Source organism: Pelodiscus sinensis, chromosome 1 (assembly GCF_052426305.1).
Source record: "Pelodiscus sinensis isolate ZL-2025 chromosome 1, ASM5242630v1, whole genome shotgun sequence".
In the NCBI taxonomy this organism is placed as follows: Eukaryota; Metazoa; Chordata; order Testudines; family Trionychidae; genus Pelodiscus; species Pelodiscus sinensis.
Window position 1 is genome coordinate 269,495,906 of NC_143052.1, and position 20,862 is coordinate 269,516,767.

Here is a 20,862-nt window from a genome sequence, read left to right on the forward strand (position 1 = left end):
TTGTGTATGTAAAGGTTTCTGTTTAAAAACTGTTCTGTTTCAATTTAAACGTTTATAAGTGATCTCATATTACCAAATTTTCTTTGTCTCCCAATTTAAAAACAGCCAAACTAATGTCTACACTGTTTATTATAAATAAATTCAGGCTAAAGTCATGAACACCAAATACCTAATCCATAGTGAATTTCAGTTGGAAGTTTTTGAGCTCCTGAAAATAATGGCTTAATTGTGATAGTGACATGCCAGTTTCACTATGATTTATAGGAGCTGCTGTGTTCTAAGTTGGACTTTTCTATATAAAATCTTAGGTTGCCTATCATGGTGATCCAGAAGGTGCCCTTATCCAGTTCGCCACACACGAAGAAGCAAAGAAAGCTATATCAAGCACAGAAGCAGTATTAAATAATCGCTTTATTAAAGTCTATTGGCATCGAGAGGGCAGTGTTCCGCAAATGCCATCTACTATGCAGAAGGTAAAGAGGTTTAGTCTGTTTATTAGAATATCATCTAATTTTGTTAAAATTTGTCTTTGTAATTAAAATATTGGAAAATAGAGGAGACATATTTTGAAAGAACAATAACTAATATTAGGCATAATTGATTTTAATTCAGAAGTTATATAATAGAGCTTTGCTCTTGGATCTCAAGCATGAGGTTCAAGAGCTGATTAGCAAAATACAAAATAAGGCTCACATGGTGGTCTTACATAGGTGTTGTTGTGTAACCTGTGGAATATTTCAATCCGTGTAATTTCTGTTCTTCTGAGATAAAACAGGTATTTAAACTAGTGTCTGCTCTGCTAAATGACTTAATTCTTTTTAGCTGGCATAGTCTTTTTCTTGTATGCATCTCATTTTTATGGAGAGTATCTCTGTTCTTCTTTACACTCCCAAAATCTCATGTTTTTCCTGCTTCCTTTCCTGATGTTTGCACTCACTCCTGTAGGAAAGTGTAGTGGAATATACTTCTGTACAGAGGTGCTCCTGTAGAAACACAGGAATGTGCCTCTCCTTTGCAAGGAGAGAGTACATCAGAGGTGTGCTTTTAGAGAACATGGGATTTGGAGAGAAATTATGGGCTAATAGTTTCTTGTTTGTGTGGGCCTGCAGAGTTTAACAGGTATGTGGAGAATTTACTAAGACTTAACCCATAGTGATAGCCTTGTTAGATTGTTAATCACCAGGGGAGCCCAGTTTGGCTTAATAGAAGCCTGATGAACCTAATAAAGTTTCTACTAAGCCATGGGTGCACAATAATTTTTATGGGAGGGCCGTCAAATTAATTTAAATCCACTTAATTGTTTAGTGGAATTTGGGAATTGGCCAATGGCTGCTCTCTTCTATGATTCTAATGCAGGAATTTAAGGGTCTGGGATAGAGGTAGGGTGCAAAAGTGGATCTGACCTGGAGGAGGGATGCAGGAGAGAGTATAGGGGTTTAGGTTGTGCCCTAGGACAGGGAATTGGGATGTGGGAGGGGGTGAGGTGCCAGGTGTAGGCTTTGGCCAGAAGGTTCTTATCTTAGCTACCTCCCAGCCAGCAGTCCAATGCGACTTTGAGGCAGGCTCCCAGCTTATTGGTTAATGGTGTAATGGACAATATGCTAACATCCCTAGTTAGCAGCACAACTTAAAAACAGCAAAGGGACATCATCCTGCAGTGTAAATAGCCCTTAGAATAAGGTGAAAAAAACCTATTCTTAAATGTAGAATTAAAGTGCGTGCATTATCTCAAGAATGTATATTAAAAGAAATGTATCTTGCTTAATAAAATCAGCAGACTTCAGAGAGACCAGTTTGAAAAAGTGAACTGGAACTTCTTAAAGGAGACACTCCACCCTACTGACTGCTAGAAGTAAACATCCCAAACTGCCAGACAATAGATGGGAAGGACTCTGAGCTGCTACAGTCAACACACTTCCATGTGTTTCTGGTTGATCTTGCTCACATGCTCAGGATGTAATTGATTTCCATATTTGCAGTTTTGGAAACAATTTATGCCCTGGTTGGATTGGCACAAGCTCTGGGGTAGGGAGGCAAGCTTCCTTTGCAACATGGGGCTTAGGACAATATCTACTTTTAAACTAGAGTAAATGGTAATTTTTTGTCTCTGGGTAGCCATGTTAGTTTGTATCTGCAAAAGCAACAAGGCGTGCTGTGACATCTTAGGGTGCGTCTGCACTGCATCCATAGCTCGAAATAACTACGCAATTTGAGTTACACAAATCGTGTAGTTTATTTCAAGTCAGTTTTGAAATAGCGTATTTCGAAATTTGGCGCTGTCTACACAGCACTTATTTCAAAATAAATTGCTATTCTGAAATACTCCTTACTCCTTGTGGAATGAGGTTAACAGGGACATCAGAATAGTGAGCCTGTGGTATTTCAAAGTAATGGGCGTGCTCAAAAGATGCGGAATAGCTATTTTGGGATACCTTCAGTATCCCAAAATAGTGCTGCAGGGCAGTCGTAGCCTTAGAGACTAACAGTTTTTTTCCTCTAATAAATCTGTTCATCTCTAAGGTGCCACAGGACTCCTTGTTGTTTTGGTCATTTTTTGCTAACTTGAGGTCTTTCGATCATGATTTAAGGACTTCAGTAACTCAGCTAGTGGCTATCAATCTATAGCAGGAGAGGTATAGTGATGTCGTGCTTACAATGTTCAGGTTAGACTAGATGATCATGATGGTCCCTTTTTGGGCATGCTGTCTGAGGTATATGGGTATCCATTTAAGCACAGGTTTGGTCATATATATGTGAGAATATGCATTTATGCACAAAAATCCCACCAGTGATAAATCCAGTTAGTTACATGCTATGCAGTTAGTCAATGAAGGTGCTTCTTTTAGTAGCAAGGATAAAATTCTGTAATGGTAGAAAAGAAATACTATAAATTTTAAAAAGCAACATTAACAACTTCGTTTTGTCTTTATTGGTGTACATAGCTAGCAGTCCTCTGTTATTAATATTAAAATGTTAGTAGGCTTCAATTTAAGATTTGTTTTTCTTTTTAAGGTAATACAGCCTTTAGTTCAGCAGCCCAGTCTACCAGTAGTGAAGCAGTCGGTCAAAGAGCGATTAGGTCCTGTACCTGTAAGTAATATTGAGCCATCAGAGGCTCAGGGTGCCAGTGCAGAAGTTGCTCAGGTATGTATAGCTTATCTAGAGAAATGTCTACATTAGATAGTTGAATAAAAACACCATTCCTCATGATTTGTTTGTAATGTTTTCATAGCTCAAAAATATATGTACAGAGAAAAATGTCATTGTACTTGTAGAGGACACCATCTAAAAAGTTCCATATTAAAATGTATCCAATTTTGTATGAGTAACATTTCTGGAGAGTCTTTCTAAATCTAATGATATTTGGCTAGTTTGGTTGTTTGCAACACTGCAGAGGAATATTGCCAGTTTTTCAATGACATTTTAAAAAAACTTAAACATTCTGTCCATGTTAAATATTCAGTGAAAAAAACTAGTTTTATTAGCATTTTGAAGTTAGCTAGGATTTTTTATTTAAAAAAAAAAAAGTGATCTCTGTTGCATTGCCAAATTGAGTTTCCACATAGTGGTTGATATGGAGGTGCCTCTGAACTCATTTTGAAGAGCAATTTTTAGCTGCTGAGTTTATCATTCATTTATTTTAAGTGGCAAAATATGTGTTGGAAATCAAGATAAATAGGAAATCAAATTGACTCGTCCAGTCTCTCTTCGTTGACTGCAGCTGAAGCTGTGGAAATAGTCCGCTTTCTTGCAATTCATTATGCTTTCATACGGCCTCATCGACTTGCAGGATTGGAGCCAAACTATCAGTACAAGCATCATAGCCTTTATAATGTGTTGAAAATGTCTATACTCAACAAGTGCTACAGCTGCAGTACTGCAACATTGCTTCTATAGTGTAGACCAGTGGTTCCCAGCCTTTTTTATACTGCAGACTGGCAAACTCATTAAAAACTTTTGGCGGACGGCCATGGAAACGTGCATATTTGTTATGGAAATTATATAATTTGCATATTTATTGTGGCAATTAATGTTAAGAGGTCACATGTTATTTTATATTGCATCTGTGCGCGCACAATACATGTCATTGAAATGGATTTTTCTTGTTTGGGTGATGTCCCCATGGGTGTTCCACTGTAGGTGACAGGTCTTCCCCAGAGCCACAGGATCGGAGACTTTTTCATAGCAGTTAGCAGTCGGGCTGCGCATGCACAGCAAGCATCTAGCACTGCTGGCGGTTTGACAGTTGAGTGCGACCCGACTCCCTTCTCTCAGTTCCTCTTCTACTGCCCTTTGCCACAGATGGAGCTCAGCTGCCACCTCAGCCGCTTCTCTCCTCACAGAAAGATTTTACTCTCGTCACAACCTTTTGACCTCATTCAATTATAGATCGCCTTGTTACTTTATTTCCAGTTCAAACAGAAAAACAAAAACAACCGGGGGACACTCTGTTCCCTCAGTGCTAGCCACTTCAGTGGCTTCTCTCTGCCCCAGTCAGTTACGCTCCAAAGAAAGACAGACAGACAAAAAATATCAAATCTCATAAAATGGCAGTCTCTATGTACAAGCTTGCCAACAGTTGAATTAAGAGCCTCTCCCCTTCCCCCCAACCGCCAATGCCTCAAATATGCCTGGCTCACAGGTGTTTAAGAAATGCCGTAACTGCAGCGAACCCATCCCAGCTTCAGATGGTCATAGCTGCTGTGTTTGGATGTTTGGGGGAGTCATACACCCCACAAAACTGTGAGCATTGCAAGAGCTTGTCAGTCAGATCAAGAAAGGACCGGGAGCTTAGGTTCTGCATGTCCCTTCTGGAGAAGGCTTTACAACCTATGGCAGATCTTTCAGGGGATCAAGTGACAACCTCCCTCCCCCCAGCACAGATCAATCTCCCTGACACCTCAAGGATGTCAGAGGACCAGGGTCTCTCCTGCCAGGTCCTTGCTGCCTGATCCGTCCCCCAGAATAACCAGGGAAGATGTGGCGGCCATCTCCATCTCAACAGTGCTGAGGTCTGCCTTGGAATCACCTGCTCCGGCACCGAACATGAATACGGGAGCTGTGCGCTTATCCTCCAAAATGATGAAAGCACGCAAACAAACCCTGGCACCAAAGCAAGCGCCTACACATGCGGCACCGGCTAGGGGAGTGGAGCCAGCCACAGAGCAGCCCTGCAGATCTTTGGCACATCCGCTTAGCACAGCAGCTTCTCTAGTGCCTCCCCCACTGCAGGCTCTCAGCCCACAGACAAACCAGACTGGCTCTAAAGGAAAGACAAACTTTAGGGGCCTCAGGGAAAGTGGTAGTGAGCAAAACCAAACCTCCCCAATCCCATCAAGGGAGCAGTCTCCAGCACCGTACCCATCTTACTCACCACCACGATATGGACACGGGTGCTCAAGGGAGATCAGTTATGACCAGAGGAGTGCATACTCCTTGCAGCATTCATCTTCTACCCCATCGCTACACAGCACGCCAGTGTTACCCTGAGTTGCAGTCAGGCTGGTAATATCCACCTCCTTATTACCAGCCGCATTGGGCACCCTGGGAGTATTGGGCACCGCCTAAATACCTTTCCGCTGCCCCATCCTCACAGAAAAGGCTACTGCCAGTTTCACCATCCCACACTATGGGATCCATACCAGACTTGGAGGAGGAAGATGGTCAATTACCAGACGATCAGGACGACACTCCACTGGTGCAGTCACAAGGTAGCCCCTTTTCCCCTCCTGAGGAGGTGATAGCCCCTGAAGATGAACATACTACAGCGGACCTGAAACAGTTTCACGATCTTTTTAAGAGTGTCACCACCTCCCAAGAAATAAAATTACTTTAGTTGAGAAACAGCACTGTCTTCTAAAGAATATACGCCCATCATCAGAGGACAGAATTGCAGTGCCCATAGATGAGGCAATTATGGAAGTGTCCAAAGACAGGGGTGGGCAATAGAGCCTCTGCAAGCCTGATCTAGTCTGCCAAGTGGGATGATCGAGCATGTGGATGCCCTGCTGCTTCCCCACCCTCAGACTGATCAGAGCCTCTTCCTCTGCCAGGGGCACGTGGCACTTAAAGTGAACTGCCAGCTAAACTCTAAGTGGTGCATGCCCCTTGCAGGGCGGGGGCAGGGAGCAAGAGACTTGGTGCACTCTTCCACTTCCCCCAAGTCCTGATTGACCTGGGGAGGAGGAAGTGCATGAAGTCTCCTACCATTACGAGAGGCGCAGGTGACTATAGGGCACTGCCAGCTCTTCAGAACAGCTGGCGGTTCTCTCAGGTCGGGGAGCAGGGGCAAAGACTTGATGCACTGCCCCACTCCCAGGCCAATCAGTGTCTGTGGGTGGGGAGTATGGAAATGTCCTGGCCCTGCCCCTTTGTCTCAAGGCCCTGTCCCTTTTGGGATGGCCCAGGGCCACTTGAAAAATTTGTGGTGTGGTCCCCCCTTCTAAAATTATTCCCCAACCCGGCTTATAGGAAACACTGGTTGTTCAACTGTATCAGTTATGAAAATGGTCTGAGGCACTATCCTGTGATGGGTTTTGTCCTATTTGCCTTCACAGTTAGACTGTTTGGAGAACTGTTTCAGGGGATTCCATCATTAACACATGCTTGTGATAGATCAGAACCTAGTTAATATAGTACTTAACTTCTCTGTAGAAGAAACTGAAATCTTCACCTGCTACAAATCAACAGATCTAATAGATGCTTCAGGCTTTTGGCAGTCAATATCTCTGCCAGCTCACCAGCAGCATTACAAGCACATCATCAACTTGTGGGTTTGGTTTCCAATAAATGTATATAACTCTTTAATACAAGGAGGCAAGCATCATAACGCAAAATGTAAGTCCTGGAGGTTTTAAAGATGAATCTCTGCCTTTAAATACTCTTCAGGTCTGGGATCCATGTCCAGAAGTAGACATTTTCACCATCTGACATGAACAATACTTTTTCTCTGGATGCTCCAAAAGAAGAAGAAAACCTTAGTTTAGAATTCACAAAATGAACAAGTCCTGAAATTGGCTCTTTGCAATTGATGACTGCAAACTGCAGCTTATAATGTGCCAACTGGAGCAGGGTTTCCTTTTAAATTGTGATTTACTTATAAATGCCTATAGATATATCCAGTTGCAGCATCCACGGGCCAAAGAGTGTATTTGGCCACTGTCGGAAGACAGGGTACTGGGCTAAATGGGCCTTTGGTCTGACCCAGTATGTCCATTCTTCCAGTTTTGGAATCAGTGCTTAAGTTATCTTACCAGACCAACTATTATAGTCAAACATAGAATACCATTTTACCTGAATCGTTACACTTAAAATCTGATAATTTTTAGATCTTAAAAAATCTTGGGTGAACCCATCTGTTATAATCTTTATTCAACATTGTACAGTTAAAACTTGAGTACTTATTTATAGACTTACATAAATATGATTACATAGAGTTGAAAAAGAACAATTTTTTTCTTCTTCTTAGAATGTGACTAAATTATCTGTGAAGGATAGACTGGGTTTTGTGTCAAAATCGCCTACTTCAGCTACAGAGAAGGTAAGAAAATACATGCCTGATTATTCCTTCTGTTCAAAATGGTTTATCAGCTGTATCCTTGATACAAAATTAATTTTGTGTGAACTTTGCCCTTAATTTTGTTTGTTAGATTTTATAACAACTGCCAAAAATAGTCTGAGAGAGTATACAGTGTACTTGGCTTAATGAATGGTTAAATTGCAATAGGAATAAAATGTAGTGGGGCATGTTCTACTACTGCTCATTTTGAATTTGAGAAATTGGGATATATTCTTTCCACCACCAAAAGTTTGTGTGAACAGAAAGGCTTTCAAAATCTAGAGCCTAAATTCTTGGCCCATTACTTGGTTGAACTTAAACTGCAAATATATTTTAAAATAATATTTGAGGAATGGGGCTGGTCTCTTTATTGCTGCTGATTAAGCTTTGTTTCTATGTAGCCAGAAAGTTCAGGGGATAAGACTGGATTTACGGCACATACCAGCGTTTTTTTTCTTTCATTGGGTCCCTACCTGTTTGTGATGCAGACTGTCCTGAAGATATTTTTAGAAATGTAGTTCAGAAGAGTGTGAAATTTTGTTACTTTTTAAAACATGATTTTAGGTCATCTGTAAATGCCCTTTGAAGGCACCTCTTTTACAATTGGCATTGGTAATAACACTGATTTTTTTTTTCTACTCTCAACGCTTCCATTCTCGAAAACCTTACCCAGTGGAAGGATTAGGGTTAATAGTAACATAAAGTTATCCAGATCTTTTTGTGATACATTTCAGTTGTTAATCCCTCTTTAATTTACAGCTGACCTTGTCATTCCTTCCTTTCTGCTGTTTCTTTTGCTGCTTTTTTCTCTTGGTATTAAGAGTGTAGTGGAATACATGGCTGACCAGTGGACTTGCCAGCAATCAGCATGCAGATTTTAATTTTTACTACCCTAAATTATACTGAAGTTATATAAATGCCTATTATATAAATGGCCTGCTGATGAGTCAAGTAAGGTCATACCTGCATTTTTGTGATATTCGTTTAATTTTGAAAGTGACAATTCCAAGGTAGCTTAACAGGCTAAAGTAGATGGTTGATGTTTTTGTTAATCATTTAGCTCCAAGCTACTCCGAACATGTTTACTTCAAATTTTGATATGGTAATGAATTATAATTAGAGGAGGCAGAAGATATCTGTATTGTAGAAAAGCCAGTACATTTTGAAAAACTCTTCAGAAAAAATATCAACAACTGGGGATAATAGAATGATTTCCTCCTGTAGGTGTTGTCCACTTCTACTGGCTTGACAAAAACTGTATATAATCCTGCTGCTTTGAAAGCAGCACAGAAATCTTTGCCTGTTGTTTCCACTTCCATGCTAGATTCTAATGAAGCACAGAAGAAAAAACAGGTAAAGTAAATATGCTTCTTCATAAAATGGGGTAAAGTACATTTAGGAGTTCTCTGTTTGGTAGAAATAATGTCTACGTATTTCTTGAGGACAGCATAAATGGAACAAGTTAATCAAATGACCTTCACTAATAACAATGTAGTTGTTGGAAGGACTAGGAAATATTTTAGCATTTGTTCCCACTGTTGACTTTTTTAGTATGTTTTCTAGGAATATAAGATCCTATAGGAATTCAAAACCTGAAGCAGTGTTCATGAAAATAGGATCTCAAGTTCAAGACACAAATTCTTGAACAAAACAACCCTAACGTTATCTTCCAAGCCTTCCATACCTTTTAGAAACTGACCTCTGTTTTTTTTAAATTGAGCAAGTATATTCACCTCGATTGAAAACTGTCCATCTTTTTACTTTAATTCAGACTGCCTTTTGAAGTTCTCATAATTTTATTTTGAGATCATGAAAAATAAAAGCAAAAAAGCATGCTAATTTCTGAATGGGACAGACTATCTCAGATAACATTAGGTTTGAAAAATGCTTTATGCTCATGTAGTTAACTTTTCTAATTTACGTCAACTAAATATAGAATTAAATGTGTCGAGTTCATAACAACTAAGTTGAATCCATGGAATGTAGGCTCATAAAAAGCAATGAGGATGACATAACTTGTGTATAGAGAGTGTAAATAATAGACACTAGCTATAGAGATCTGTGCCTTTGCAACTGCATGCCACCTGAAAATCAGGTCAGATTTTCAAGTTGCCTTTGATATTGGAGTGCTAACATTATACAGACCTAATCTGATTTTTCAGAAGGCCTGAACATCCATATTTCATAGTGACTTACTCATTAAGTCTTAAAGACAAACAAGTTTTGCCCTGTTGCTGGTACACTTTTTCTGCTGCTCTTTGCTATCTGAAGAGATGTATATTTATTATAATACAATACCCGTGAGAAATCGATGGCTTGTTGGGACTGATGTCAAATGTACCTACACTCTCCTCTTCCTGTCTTCCTTTTAGTTTTCCCCATCTGCCTTTTCTGTCTCCCCTTCCCCTCTCCTCATTCTCCTATGTTTATAATCCTTTATGGACTGCAGCCTCTGGAGAACATGATCATACACTGTAAAGCAATTTTGATATTCTGAACAGTCAGAAGTCAGGTGGGTGTTCTGGATGAAAAAGAGACAACACTAATATTAGTATTTGATAACTGTTGCCACATTTGCATTCTGTATAAGGTAATTCACTTTGCAGCGTGAGTCCAGCTATTGGCTGACTTGGAAATGCTGATTCAGAAGTGCAGGGTAGATTTTTGTTCCTTCACCCTCATGAAGTATATTTGTATAAAATTCCTTAGCTTTTCTTGAAAATGTGCTGAAACATGAGCTTCTGCTCCCATTCTGTTTTTTTGAGAGCAGGAAGTGATTGATTTCTTTCAAGCTGCAACAGAAGCTAAATAACAGCTCTGGCATTTCCCCTGCTGCCTCCTCCAAGTACAGATATTTTAGTATTTTACAGATATAGTAATATAATTCTGAAGTGGACAAATATTCCTTTTTATACCTCTGTATTCATAAAAATATGTAGGTCCTACCAATTTCATGTCAGAATAGGACCATGCAGTAAGCCCTTCCTCATGAAATCTGATGTTGTCTTTTTAGGAATGCCCTGTCAAAGGGGGCTTCCTACCTTTGACTGGGCAGGGAAGGGACAGGACCTGTATCTGACCTGCAAACTGCTCTAGTGGTAGAAGGGGGAGTGGGGGAGGAAGACCAGACCAAACGTACTTCTGGGTGCCTCCCCTTGCAGCAGGACACTGTCTGAAACTGGTGGAAGCCTGAAGTTCCTGCAGCTGGAAGAGACTTGTTGGTTTGGATCTTACCTTGCCTGTGCTGCTGGGAGGGCCCCATCAAAGGGGGCTTCTTACCTCTCACTGGGAGATAGCAGCTGTCCCTCCCTTGCAAACTGTCCTGTCAGCAGGAGTGGGAATCAGACCCACACACTCACTCTACCTTCTGGAACTTCCTGTGTTTGCTTCGTTCAGAATCCAATTCTGAAGGCATCATAGAAGTGATGGTGACAATCCCGATGCCCCCCCCTTTACAACTGGTTTGTGATTCCCTGATTTCCTTTTGGGTTGGGATCCCATGGTTACAACACTGAAATTTCAGGTTTAAACAGCTGAATACATGGCATTGACCAGTTTTTAAATCCCGTGGCCATTAAATTGGCCATAATGGACTATGAATTTGTTTGGACCCTAAATATATGGTAAGAATCCACTTTTAAAACTTTGAGTTATGTTCCTTATAAGTTATATTAATCAGTAATAAGGTTACTTTCCAGGTAACAAGCTTTTGGTGATGTTATTAAAAGTTTTTTTTTTTAAAGTCCTATCAACTTTGGAGTTTCTGGCCTGAGTCTGTACTATGAAATCTGTCTAATTTACTGTAGGACTCAGCATATGGTTGAATCTAGGATAGTTCCCTTACATGTCTGAACTCTTGCAATACACTCGTGGTTGCACTATAAAATATACCAAAATTCCTCTTCTGATGTTGTAATATGATATTCTGCTTTTCACACTGTGGTAGTGATCCGTAACATGATTACCCTAGTCCTAAGTAAGTGATAACAAAATTTGAAGCTTTCTTGGCAACTGTTTAACTAAGTCTGGTTATCCGATCCATCACTAACCCTGATGTTTGATATACTGCGTCCCTAAGGATAGCTTTGATATCCCTCGTTTAGTACATTAGGTGAGCTTATTTCTATTACTAGAATTTATTTTGTCAGAATTTTTCTTTTTGTAATCACTTAGTACAGTAGACAAACTTATTATTTTAGTTTATTCAGTGACCTGATATTTTCTTGAAGAATTCTTGATTCCAAATCTTATGAACTTTTGGTAATTTTATTTTATGTTCCTAGGAAGCACTAAGACTTCAGCAAGATGTGAGAAAGAAGAAGCAGGAGATCTTAGAAAAACACATTGAAACTCAAAAGGTGAAGTATTTAGATGCTCTATGATTGAAGCTTTCTGCAGAGATAATAAAAGTAACAGTTGACAGTCTGAGTTAGAAACTCCAACTATTCTTATGATTTTATCATCATGAATTGCAATTATTGGAATATAAAAATACAATAATACTAGCTCTTACATAGTGCTTTTCTTCCATAAATCTGAATGCAAAAAAGGTCAGTGTCTCACTGTGTTCTGGTGTCTGGTTCTCATGCTTTCATCATTAGACGGTGTCGGATTTGATTATCTTTAAATTTTTTGTTAGTGGGGGCCAATGTTTGAGTTTCCTGCATTTTCCCTATCATGAAGTCCCTAGAACTTTCCAACCAGGTCTTTCTTGATGGTGGTCAGCAAAGGAGCCACACACAGATTTCCAGCTGTTGCTACTTCTGACCATCTTGCCAGCCTTGTTCTATAGGTATCTCTTTCTTGGTGTCCTTTCTTGTAGTCAGCTGCATAAAGAGAGAGGAAGAAATGCTGTAGTACTTTTATTCATGCTCTGGTTACTTGTTAGTCATGTTCTGAGTCTGTCAGCTCTGTGTTTGTCTACAGAATTGTTCGGCATTTTGTTCTGATTGTTAAGTATCTTGGAGTACTGTATTCAACATGCTGTTCTTCTTGATGGTGCATCTATATTTCTTAGTGCCTTGGCCAGTTGTTGTTGATGCTGCTTCTTGTTGGCCAGATGAGGGCAAAAGGGCCTCCATGGGCCGGATCCTGCCCACTCTCCTGCCCATGGGCCAATTAGAGTCCGGGGCAGGGAGGAAGCACACGAAGTTTCCTCTGCCCTGACAGGAGCATGCGGTACTTTGAAGCACTGTGTGCTCCTGGCAGAGCAGTAGGAGGTTTTGCGTGCTCCTCTGCCCCCAAGCCCTGATTGGCCTGGGGACAAGAGGATCACAAGACATTTCCTCCCACTTCCAGTATGGGTGCTTAGAAGGAAGGAAGGGCAAAGGGTCTCCCCCACCCCCAGACCAATCATGGTCTGTTGGAGGGGAGCAGAGGGGAGGTGAGGCAGAAGCACCCTGGCCCCATCCCTTCCAGTGTGGCCCGGGGCCACTTCAAAAAACTTTTGAAGTGGCCCCTGGCAATAAAGTATTGCCCACCCCTGATGTTGGCACTCACGTGCTCTGGCACTGCTCCTCAGCACTTTGTTGCATTTTTCTAATGATGTTTTCTTCAAGAAGGAGCATTTCATGCGCTTCTTAATTTTATCTAGGGAAGTTTTAGGACAGTGGCTCCAAGATTTGTACTTGAGGGGGAAAAAAAATTGTTTACAGATTAACCTGATTGCTGTGTCCTTTACTTCACAGTTGATAATGACATGCAAGGATATCAAGTATCCCTGGAAACCTATGCAGAGCAGTCTACTTTCTTACAGAACCCATCAAATACCCCTAAATACATTCATAGGAAACATAAATTCAGCCAACATCTGGCTTGGAATACTTTGCAATGAAAACCTGAGTATAGTTACCTTTGCTGAGCCCTAGGAACTTAGAATTTGTATCATCTGCATCATTCTGCTTCCCCACATAATCATTTCCATTGCTATTGGGGAGTCTGATTTGTAAACCAGGGATCTAAAATTAAATGTTATGAGCTAAATTGAATGCAGATCAAACATTAGTGATCATAATTAAACTTAGTTTTATCTAAAATAGTTGTTGTCAAACAGTGAATCAGTGCTAACAAATATGAGCTCTTGAGGTTAAAATTGAAACTGAAAAGTTGAATGTAGATAGAACCTTGACCTATAGGAAAACTGAGGTAATAGGTTATTAAACTCAAATATTCACTAATAATGTGTATAGCACTAAGTAGAAACAGACTTGACCCTTGTCTTCTGTTTGAAAAAACAGTGTTTTTTAACTGGAGTTGGGTGACTCCAGTTAAAATTGTGGTAATAATCCAAATAGTTTGTACATGAATAGTCAGGTTGAGTTAGTTTTCCCCATAGTCTTTAACTTGGCCTACTGTCTCATTTGCAGACTACAAACTAGGGAAGTGAATGGTTAACGAGTAAGCCTCACTCTTAACAGGACAGGTTTACTGGTTCTGATGAACTGGTAGGGTATAGAACAGCTCCGTGCCCATCAGCCAGCTGGAGCAGGCTTTGCGTGTACAGAGGGGCTGCTCCATCCTGCTTGTCCCCTTTTAATTAGTTATGTTTTAATTAGTTATGTTAACCATTTAGATAGGATTTTACATCCCTGCTGCAAACTGTCTTGTCTTAACTAGGATTTTTACTTGAATTAGATCATTCTAATTAGGAAAATACCTTTTTTTGTATTAATGGCATGGCCACAGACAGTTCCTTCCCCTAAGAGCTGTTGAGATGAGTACAAGAAAGGATGCGTAGAACCATCAGAGGGAGAAGGTAAAAGGACAAGTCAACATTTAGATAGGGTAGAACTGAAAAAGTTGCATGTTGATCTCTCTTTTGCAGAATTTGAATTCCCTTTTAATAAGATCCTCATTAATCATTTCAAAAAGTAATAGCTAAATATACCCATTTACTTGAATGTAAACTATATCAATAATCATGTTGATTTTGAAAGCCTAATCTGTTCTCTGGTGTGTCATTTTAATGAGCACATTCAGAAAAACCCACAATTGCATATAGAATACAAAATACATTATTAACCCTCCAAATTATAATAAAACTGATTTAAATTGGACAGATTCTTATTTCAAAGTTGGAGAAGAATAAAGCCATGATGAAGGCCGAAGACAAAGCAGAAATAATGAAAACACTGGAGACTTTGACTAATAGCATTACGAAGTTAAAAGATGAATTAAAAGGCGTCCCATCTGGAGCTCCTCCTCTGAAAAGCATGAAAACTAAGGCTCAGGTACTCAATTTCTGTTTTTTATAAGTTATATAATTGTATTCTGCTGATGTAATTGCGCTCAAAACCTGAGGTTTTCTAGATTTATGCTCTTAGTTTCTGTTGAGTTTACCATTCAGTAAGATTATTCTATTTGTTCCCTGTACTTTAAAGGGATGCTGTCAATTTATAATCCAGCTAGCTGTCTGAAAATGTTTTTTTACTATTGTTATTTGTATACCTAAATTTAGTACATCTGAAATATATCAGAAGAAAAATGTTTTCCCACTTTTTTTCCTTTCTCTTATCTTTGACAGCACTTTGTTAGTCAGTTTCACTGCTTCCATTGAATAGTCAGTCATGTTCTCCTTTTTATTGTGGGTCTTTCACACAGTAACAGGGGAAATGAATTTTTTTAAATAAAAGGAATTTTTCACTGTAGGAGTTGATTTAGAACAAGAAACAAATTACTACTTCGTGAAATTGACTAGACTTAAGTTTGTGTCTCCACGTCTTGATTGAATTATACAATATTATAACTAACTAAATTGTCATTTGGGTGGGCTATCATAGTATTACATACTTCATAGGTATTTATAGATCTCTCACTGTGAATATCTCCCATATGCCATACTTTTTAGGTTGGAGACAGTGTCGTTGTATTTATTCTTAGTCACTGATCATAATGAGATTTTATCTGGGAGAGAAATTTCTTTCGGTGATTTCTTTTGTTGTTGTTGTTGCTATAGAAGGCTAATCACTCATTTTGGTTGTTCCCAGAGTTAGATTTGGCCTGTAAACCTTTGCTTTCTGACATCATCTTTTTTGAGACACTTATAATACTTTATTTCTAGGACAATCTTCAGTTCCTGTTGTTTAGAGTAACTGAATAATTTTCGAATTCCTAGAAATTAACTGTGTTAAGCAATTAAAACAATCTTCTAAACAAGTCAGTCTAAAGAAGTAAATCACACATTTTCTGTTCTACCCTATTATCAGATACAGATGCATACAGAAAAAAACTCATTAGTTGTGCTGAGTTTACTAGGTACTTTTCTGTAAGGTAACAGCCAATCTATATCTGTTTCAGTTTAAGTTCAGAAATTCAGTCCTGAAGAATGTGATTCTCTTGTCTACAGTTTTAGTTTTGGATGTTATTTCAAAGACTTCATGATTTTTCAAGAATCCAGTCTGACATGAAGTATCTTGAAGGATTATCAGTTTTAAATTTGCAATCATATTTGAAAAAAATACAAATACTTATTACTTAACAGATAGATATGAGCATGAAAAGTAGTATCTATACAATAAATGATACTAGCACGCAAACTTATGTGTTAAGTGAAAAATGCACATCATCCTATAACTTGATCCCTTTCTTATGCTAGTACAATTTTATGACACAGCACTTTTTTTCTTTAGGGATGATGACAGACTTTAATCTCTGAAATAATAATTGATTCTGGCAATTGGATTTATGCTTCAGTGTGACTGCTCCTGAAACAAATGTTAGTTATCACCCTGAGTTCTTTTTACTAAACCCCTGAAACTACTCTATTAGGAAAAGGATTCATTTGGTGGCAGTAGTGCCTCCTAGTCTTTTTGGAATTGGTGACCAAGTTGGTGACCAAGAAATGTTTTATGCCTCCCTCCCCCAAAATCTCCTTCCCTAACAAGTAGGGTGAACTTTTTCATACCAGAAATAACTGAGGTTTTGAAAAGTGATCTCAGTTATGGAGATAAATTACAAAAATATTTGTTAAATTGAATTGTATTGCTGACGAAAGATGTTCCATGAAGTTGAATTGCAGAAATAGTCTTAAATAATTTTGCTACGTAGTTGATGGCATCGCTTTTGGGGATTTTTTTTAAACCAAAGCTGAAAAGCAATCTGACTAAAACTCTAAAAATAGACAAAATCTGCTGAATTCCGGGTTAGAAAATGTCAAATGTAGGGTCCTTTTACAGGAGAATTATTAATTTGTCTTTCATTGTGAGTAATTAACAAGATAGCTCTACAAGCAGGTCTGAATTAAGATTGAATACTGAATTATAAGTTTTTGTTAGAGCGCCTCATTTTCCTTGAAGACTGAAACAGGATGAAGCACTTCAAGAAGACTTATTTCCAAGTATTTTGCTGAATGATTTTAATCTGTTTTGCATGGACAGAACATTTTTTATTTCAAGCCAGAAGAGAATAGTTCACTTCGCTAGGTGCCCAAAGAAGTCTGCAAGACAGGTTAAGCTTTGTCAAACAAGAGAAGTATTGACAATATCAGAAAGGAGAGAGACTCCATCTTGAAGAAAAAACTGCACTCCATTTCCACTTTAAATTTAAAGGTTAGCAGTCTGCCTTGTCAAAGTGCTGCATTATGAACAAGGTAATAAAAGAAACCCATGGCATCTGGGCAACTGCAGGAAAAAACAGCATTCAGTATGTAGCATTAGGTGCTTAGAGAATTTCATGAAGGTATTAGCCACAGGTTTTAAGGCAGTTTGTTAGTAGTTAAAGCTTGGAAATGTATGAAGTCCTGGAAGCAGAAGACATTAGATTCAGTTCATTGGATATATGTGACCAGTCCGTGAATTGTATTTGCCCTTGCCTTGGTATGAAGTCTCTGCAGATTACATTACACTGCTCCCGCTAAATGTAGAAATCTTTGTCTCCTGAGATGTTGGAGGGACCTTTCACAGCTTTACAAAACAGTCTTCAATAGAAGCATCAGCAATACACTCAGAAACTTCCAGTAGTTATGAAGCAACTGAGTCTTTATCTCAGGAGTTTGAATTGCTAAATAATCATTTTTCATGAGTTTTGAAAACAGTTGTTTTTGTGACATTCACAGCCATATCACTGACATGCCTGCAAAACAATATTTATCAAAAGCACCGTTTTTCAATTTGGTAATTGTCTCATCTCTCTCTCTGACAAGAATTTTCCTGCGGGACGATAGTGACATTATCATGTCACTCTGCATTGCACTGCCCTCCCAGCCTTGGCAGAGTCAGAAGGGGAAACACTGGCCATGTTGGGGGATGGCTGCAGGGCGCTCAGTGAGCTCTGTTGCTCCCCTATCCCCCACTTCCCATCCAGCTGCCTTTGGCCCTGCTTCTACTTCTGGGGAACTGCCTACTGCCGTGGGCCAGGAGCTCGGGCTACTGCCTGGTGATCCAGCCTCTCCCCCGCACCAAGATTAGCAGGCCAGCAAGTTGGATCCAGTGTGGAGCCTCCAGGCTTTCTCCTCTCCCTCCCCTCCCCCCCCAGAAGCTGGCACTGGTTTTCTAAACTTGTGGGGCGGGGGGCAGGGTGTCGGGGAAGGCTGGAGCATCAGGCAGTGGTGGTGGCTCCCTACTGGGTCGCGGAGCTTTGGGGCCCCGGACCCAGAAGTGGAAGTGGGGCCAGAGGTGGCTTCCCCATTGGAGCAGTGTGGCATGCCTCTGGTGCCTGGGAGTGGCACACTACATGAAAAGAAGTGCCCCCTCCCCCCAACACTCATGTTCAAACCCTGCACCTCCAGCACCTCACACATCTTCTCCCCTGCTGCACACCCCTGGCCAGACACCCTGCCCCCAGCTTGCTCATGCACTCTCCCTCTTTGTGCCTCCTGTCTCTCACTGTGCCCCCTACCTCTCACCCTGCCCAGTTGGGACCTAATCCCCATCTCGACTCAGCATCCTGTCTCTGGCCCCAGTCCTGGGGCAGGCCTTGCAGACCAGCCCCCATCTAGGTGCAGGAAGGGCTGGTGGCAGCCCCTCTCCTGCTACAGCACAGATAGGAGGGAAGGCCACAATCTGGCTGTAGCAGGGGTAGATGGGGGGGTTGGCGAGTGTAGCAAGCAGGGGGCGCAGCCCCCTAATGACCTATAACTTTGGAAACTATTTTTTTTATTGTGCATTTTATTTTTTCCTTGAGGCATGATTTGGAATTTCTAGACCTGGATTTCTTCACAAACCAATCCATGCTTCAAAATCACTCATTAATCAGACCCAGACTCCAATAAATATTGACAAATGGTACATGATCATATGAAACTCATATGTGCTCCTAAGCCTCAAAAATTACAGCCAACATGTATGATTTTCAGTCCAATGACACATTTTGTCAAGATTTGTGTGAATAGGTACTTGAAATAGATGCATATATAATTTTTTAATGGTTCATGTACTATGTCGGGGTGGCCAACCTGTTACAGGCAAAGAGTCAAAATAGTTGTGCATATAGCGCAAAGAGCCGGGGGCGGGGGCTGAACAAAAGAGAGTCCCCAACCACGTTTGCTCAAGCAACAACAAGGACTGCCCCTTTTAGAAACGCAGTTCAAGGCTTTTTGGCCACATCAGGCTCCCACTGACCGTCGCCATCTTGAAGACCCCCGATGAGCACAGGGAGCTGGGGGCCATTTTCAGGGGCACAAGGGTGGCTTCGCGAGCCTCACTTTCCCCTCATGCAGCTCACAAGCCGTGGCTGACCTCAGCTGTACTATGTTCTGGAAGGTAAAGCCACATACACAAAGAGACTGACTGTTTCATTATCAGAAGTACAAGTAATCTAGTGCTGATACTTTTGTCCTGTCTTAATTTGCAGTGACGTACCATTTGGGGTTCTTGCATTACAAAAATACTTTGGTATTAAAGGAGGTTGGCATTAGAGGTGTATAGTGTATTCATTTGTCATTTAAAATCTATTGACTTATGTTTTACAGAACTTTTTAGATTTTGGGGGAAAGGTCATCCCCACAAGTTGCAACCCACTATTGGGATAACTCCTGCTTTAAAAGAAGACACACCCAATTCTATTATCTATTAAATCAGAACTGGAGGCAATAACACCAAGTTTTTTAAGACTTCCCATTATTAAACACAGAATTTTACCTCGCAGTCATGATCTACTCTTCTTAATCTTCTAACTTCATGCATTCTTCTTCGGAGGCTGCTCACAATACCCAACATAGTAGCAAAAATTGTGCTAAGTTACAGCACTTGTATAATGTAATAAGCAAAAATGAAAAGCCCGTCATATAATTTCTGAACCCCTTTCTTCAGTGCTTGGTTTAGATTTCTGTTCTCCAGCTAGAGCTAGAGAGAGAGAGTGTACATTTTCTGATACATTGTGTTGTTTAATTCATTTGAAGGCTCTGTTTATTTTTAAAATAGCCAGTTTTGACTTCCCACTATTAACTGTGTTGTTCTGGGCCATCAAAACCCTAGTAATTATCAGAGGAGTATTTTCCCCATTCAGGAGTAAAAGATGTATAAACTAATAACTTCACCGTGGCAATTTCTCAGATGCAGAAAGAATTACTGGATACTGAGCTTGATTTGTACAAGAAAATGCAGGCTGGGGAAGAAGTGGCTGAACTAAGAAGAAAGTACACAGAACTGCAACTTGAAGTATGTTTGTTTTTATTTCCTTAGTTAATCATGTGTTAGAAAAGCTTTCATTAAGTGTATTTTGCTCAGTTTGAATGTTAGTTTACAGTGTAATCTGTTATGCAATTAAAAGTTTCAAGTGTAATCTTAGTTTAGTAAGTAGTATACAATCCTATTGTCTACAGTCAAGGTGGGTGAGGTAGCATCTTTCATGGGAATAGTTTCTATTGTTGGAAGAGACAAGCTTCCAAGCTACACCAGGTGGTTCTTCAAATCTGCAAAAAATAATCCGTGTGTTGCAGATAAATCCAAGGTAGGACAAAGTATTAAGCATGAGTAGTGGTTGACACCTAGTTGGAAACAAGTTAAAGGACAGTGGGCAGTTAACACCTGTGCAGTCATGGTGGAGGGCGGAATAGAATTTGTGGTATATAAATTGGTATAATGAGCCATAAAACAAGTGTCTCTAAGCCTCTGAATTTGGTCTCTAGCAAAGTTATGAATTTAAGTCCCCAGACTCATCTTTGGATGGTTTTTGGCAGGTTTTGTTTGAGGGTGAGGACTAAGGAGATCCACTGTGGAGGAATTGCTTTGTGAGGAATTGCTTTGTGGCTCAGAGATATGAGAGAGAGAGAGTGTGAGTGTGTATGTTTAAAGTCTAGACAGCTATATCCAAGACACCCAAGCATCACCATGCTTACTTCCCTATATCCAGGCACCATTCCACAGACC

The 20,862-nt window shown here is 40.1% G+C and overlaps 1 protein-coding gene across 4 annotated transcripts in view; it reads left to right on the forward strand.

Annotated features, from left to right (window-relative positions):
* Window positions 1-20,862, forward strand: part of RBM26 (RNA binding motif protein 26) — a 100,430-nt gene that overhangs the window by 42,870 nt on the left and 36,698 nt on the right. For 2 of the 4 annotated variants that reach the window (XR_012900594.2, XM_075918835.2), the window contains exons 12-18: window positions 309-473; window positions 3,013-3,144; window positions 7,469-7,540; window positions 8,783-8,911; window positions 11,842-11,916; window positions 14,617-14,787; window positions 20,047-20,151. Coding sequence is in view for 3 of the 4 variants with exons in the window: in XM_075918835.2 (XP_075774950.1) it covers window positions 309-473; window positions 3,013-3,144; window positions 7,469-7,540; window positions 8,783-8,911; window positions 11,842-11,916; window positions 14,617-14,787; window positions 20,047-20,151 (849 nt within the window). In the remaining variant the exon portion in view is untranslated. The remainder of the gene's footprint in view (window positions 1-308; window positions 474-3,012; window positions 3,145-7,468; window positions 7,541-8,782; window positions 8,912-11,841; window positions 11,917-14,616; window positions 14,788-20,046; window positions 20,152-20,862) is intronic. The other 2 variants (XM_075918836.2, XM_075918837.2) reach the window with 2 other exon arrangements.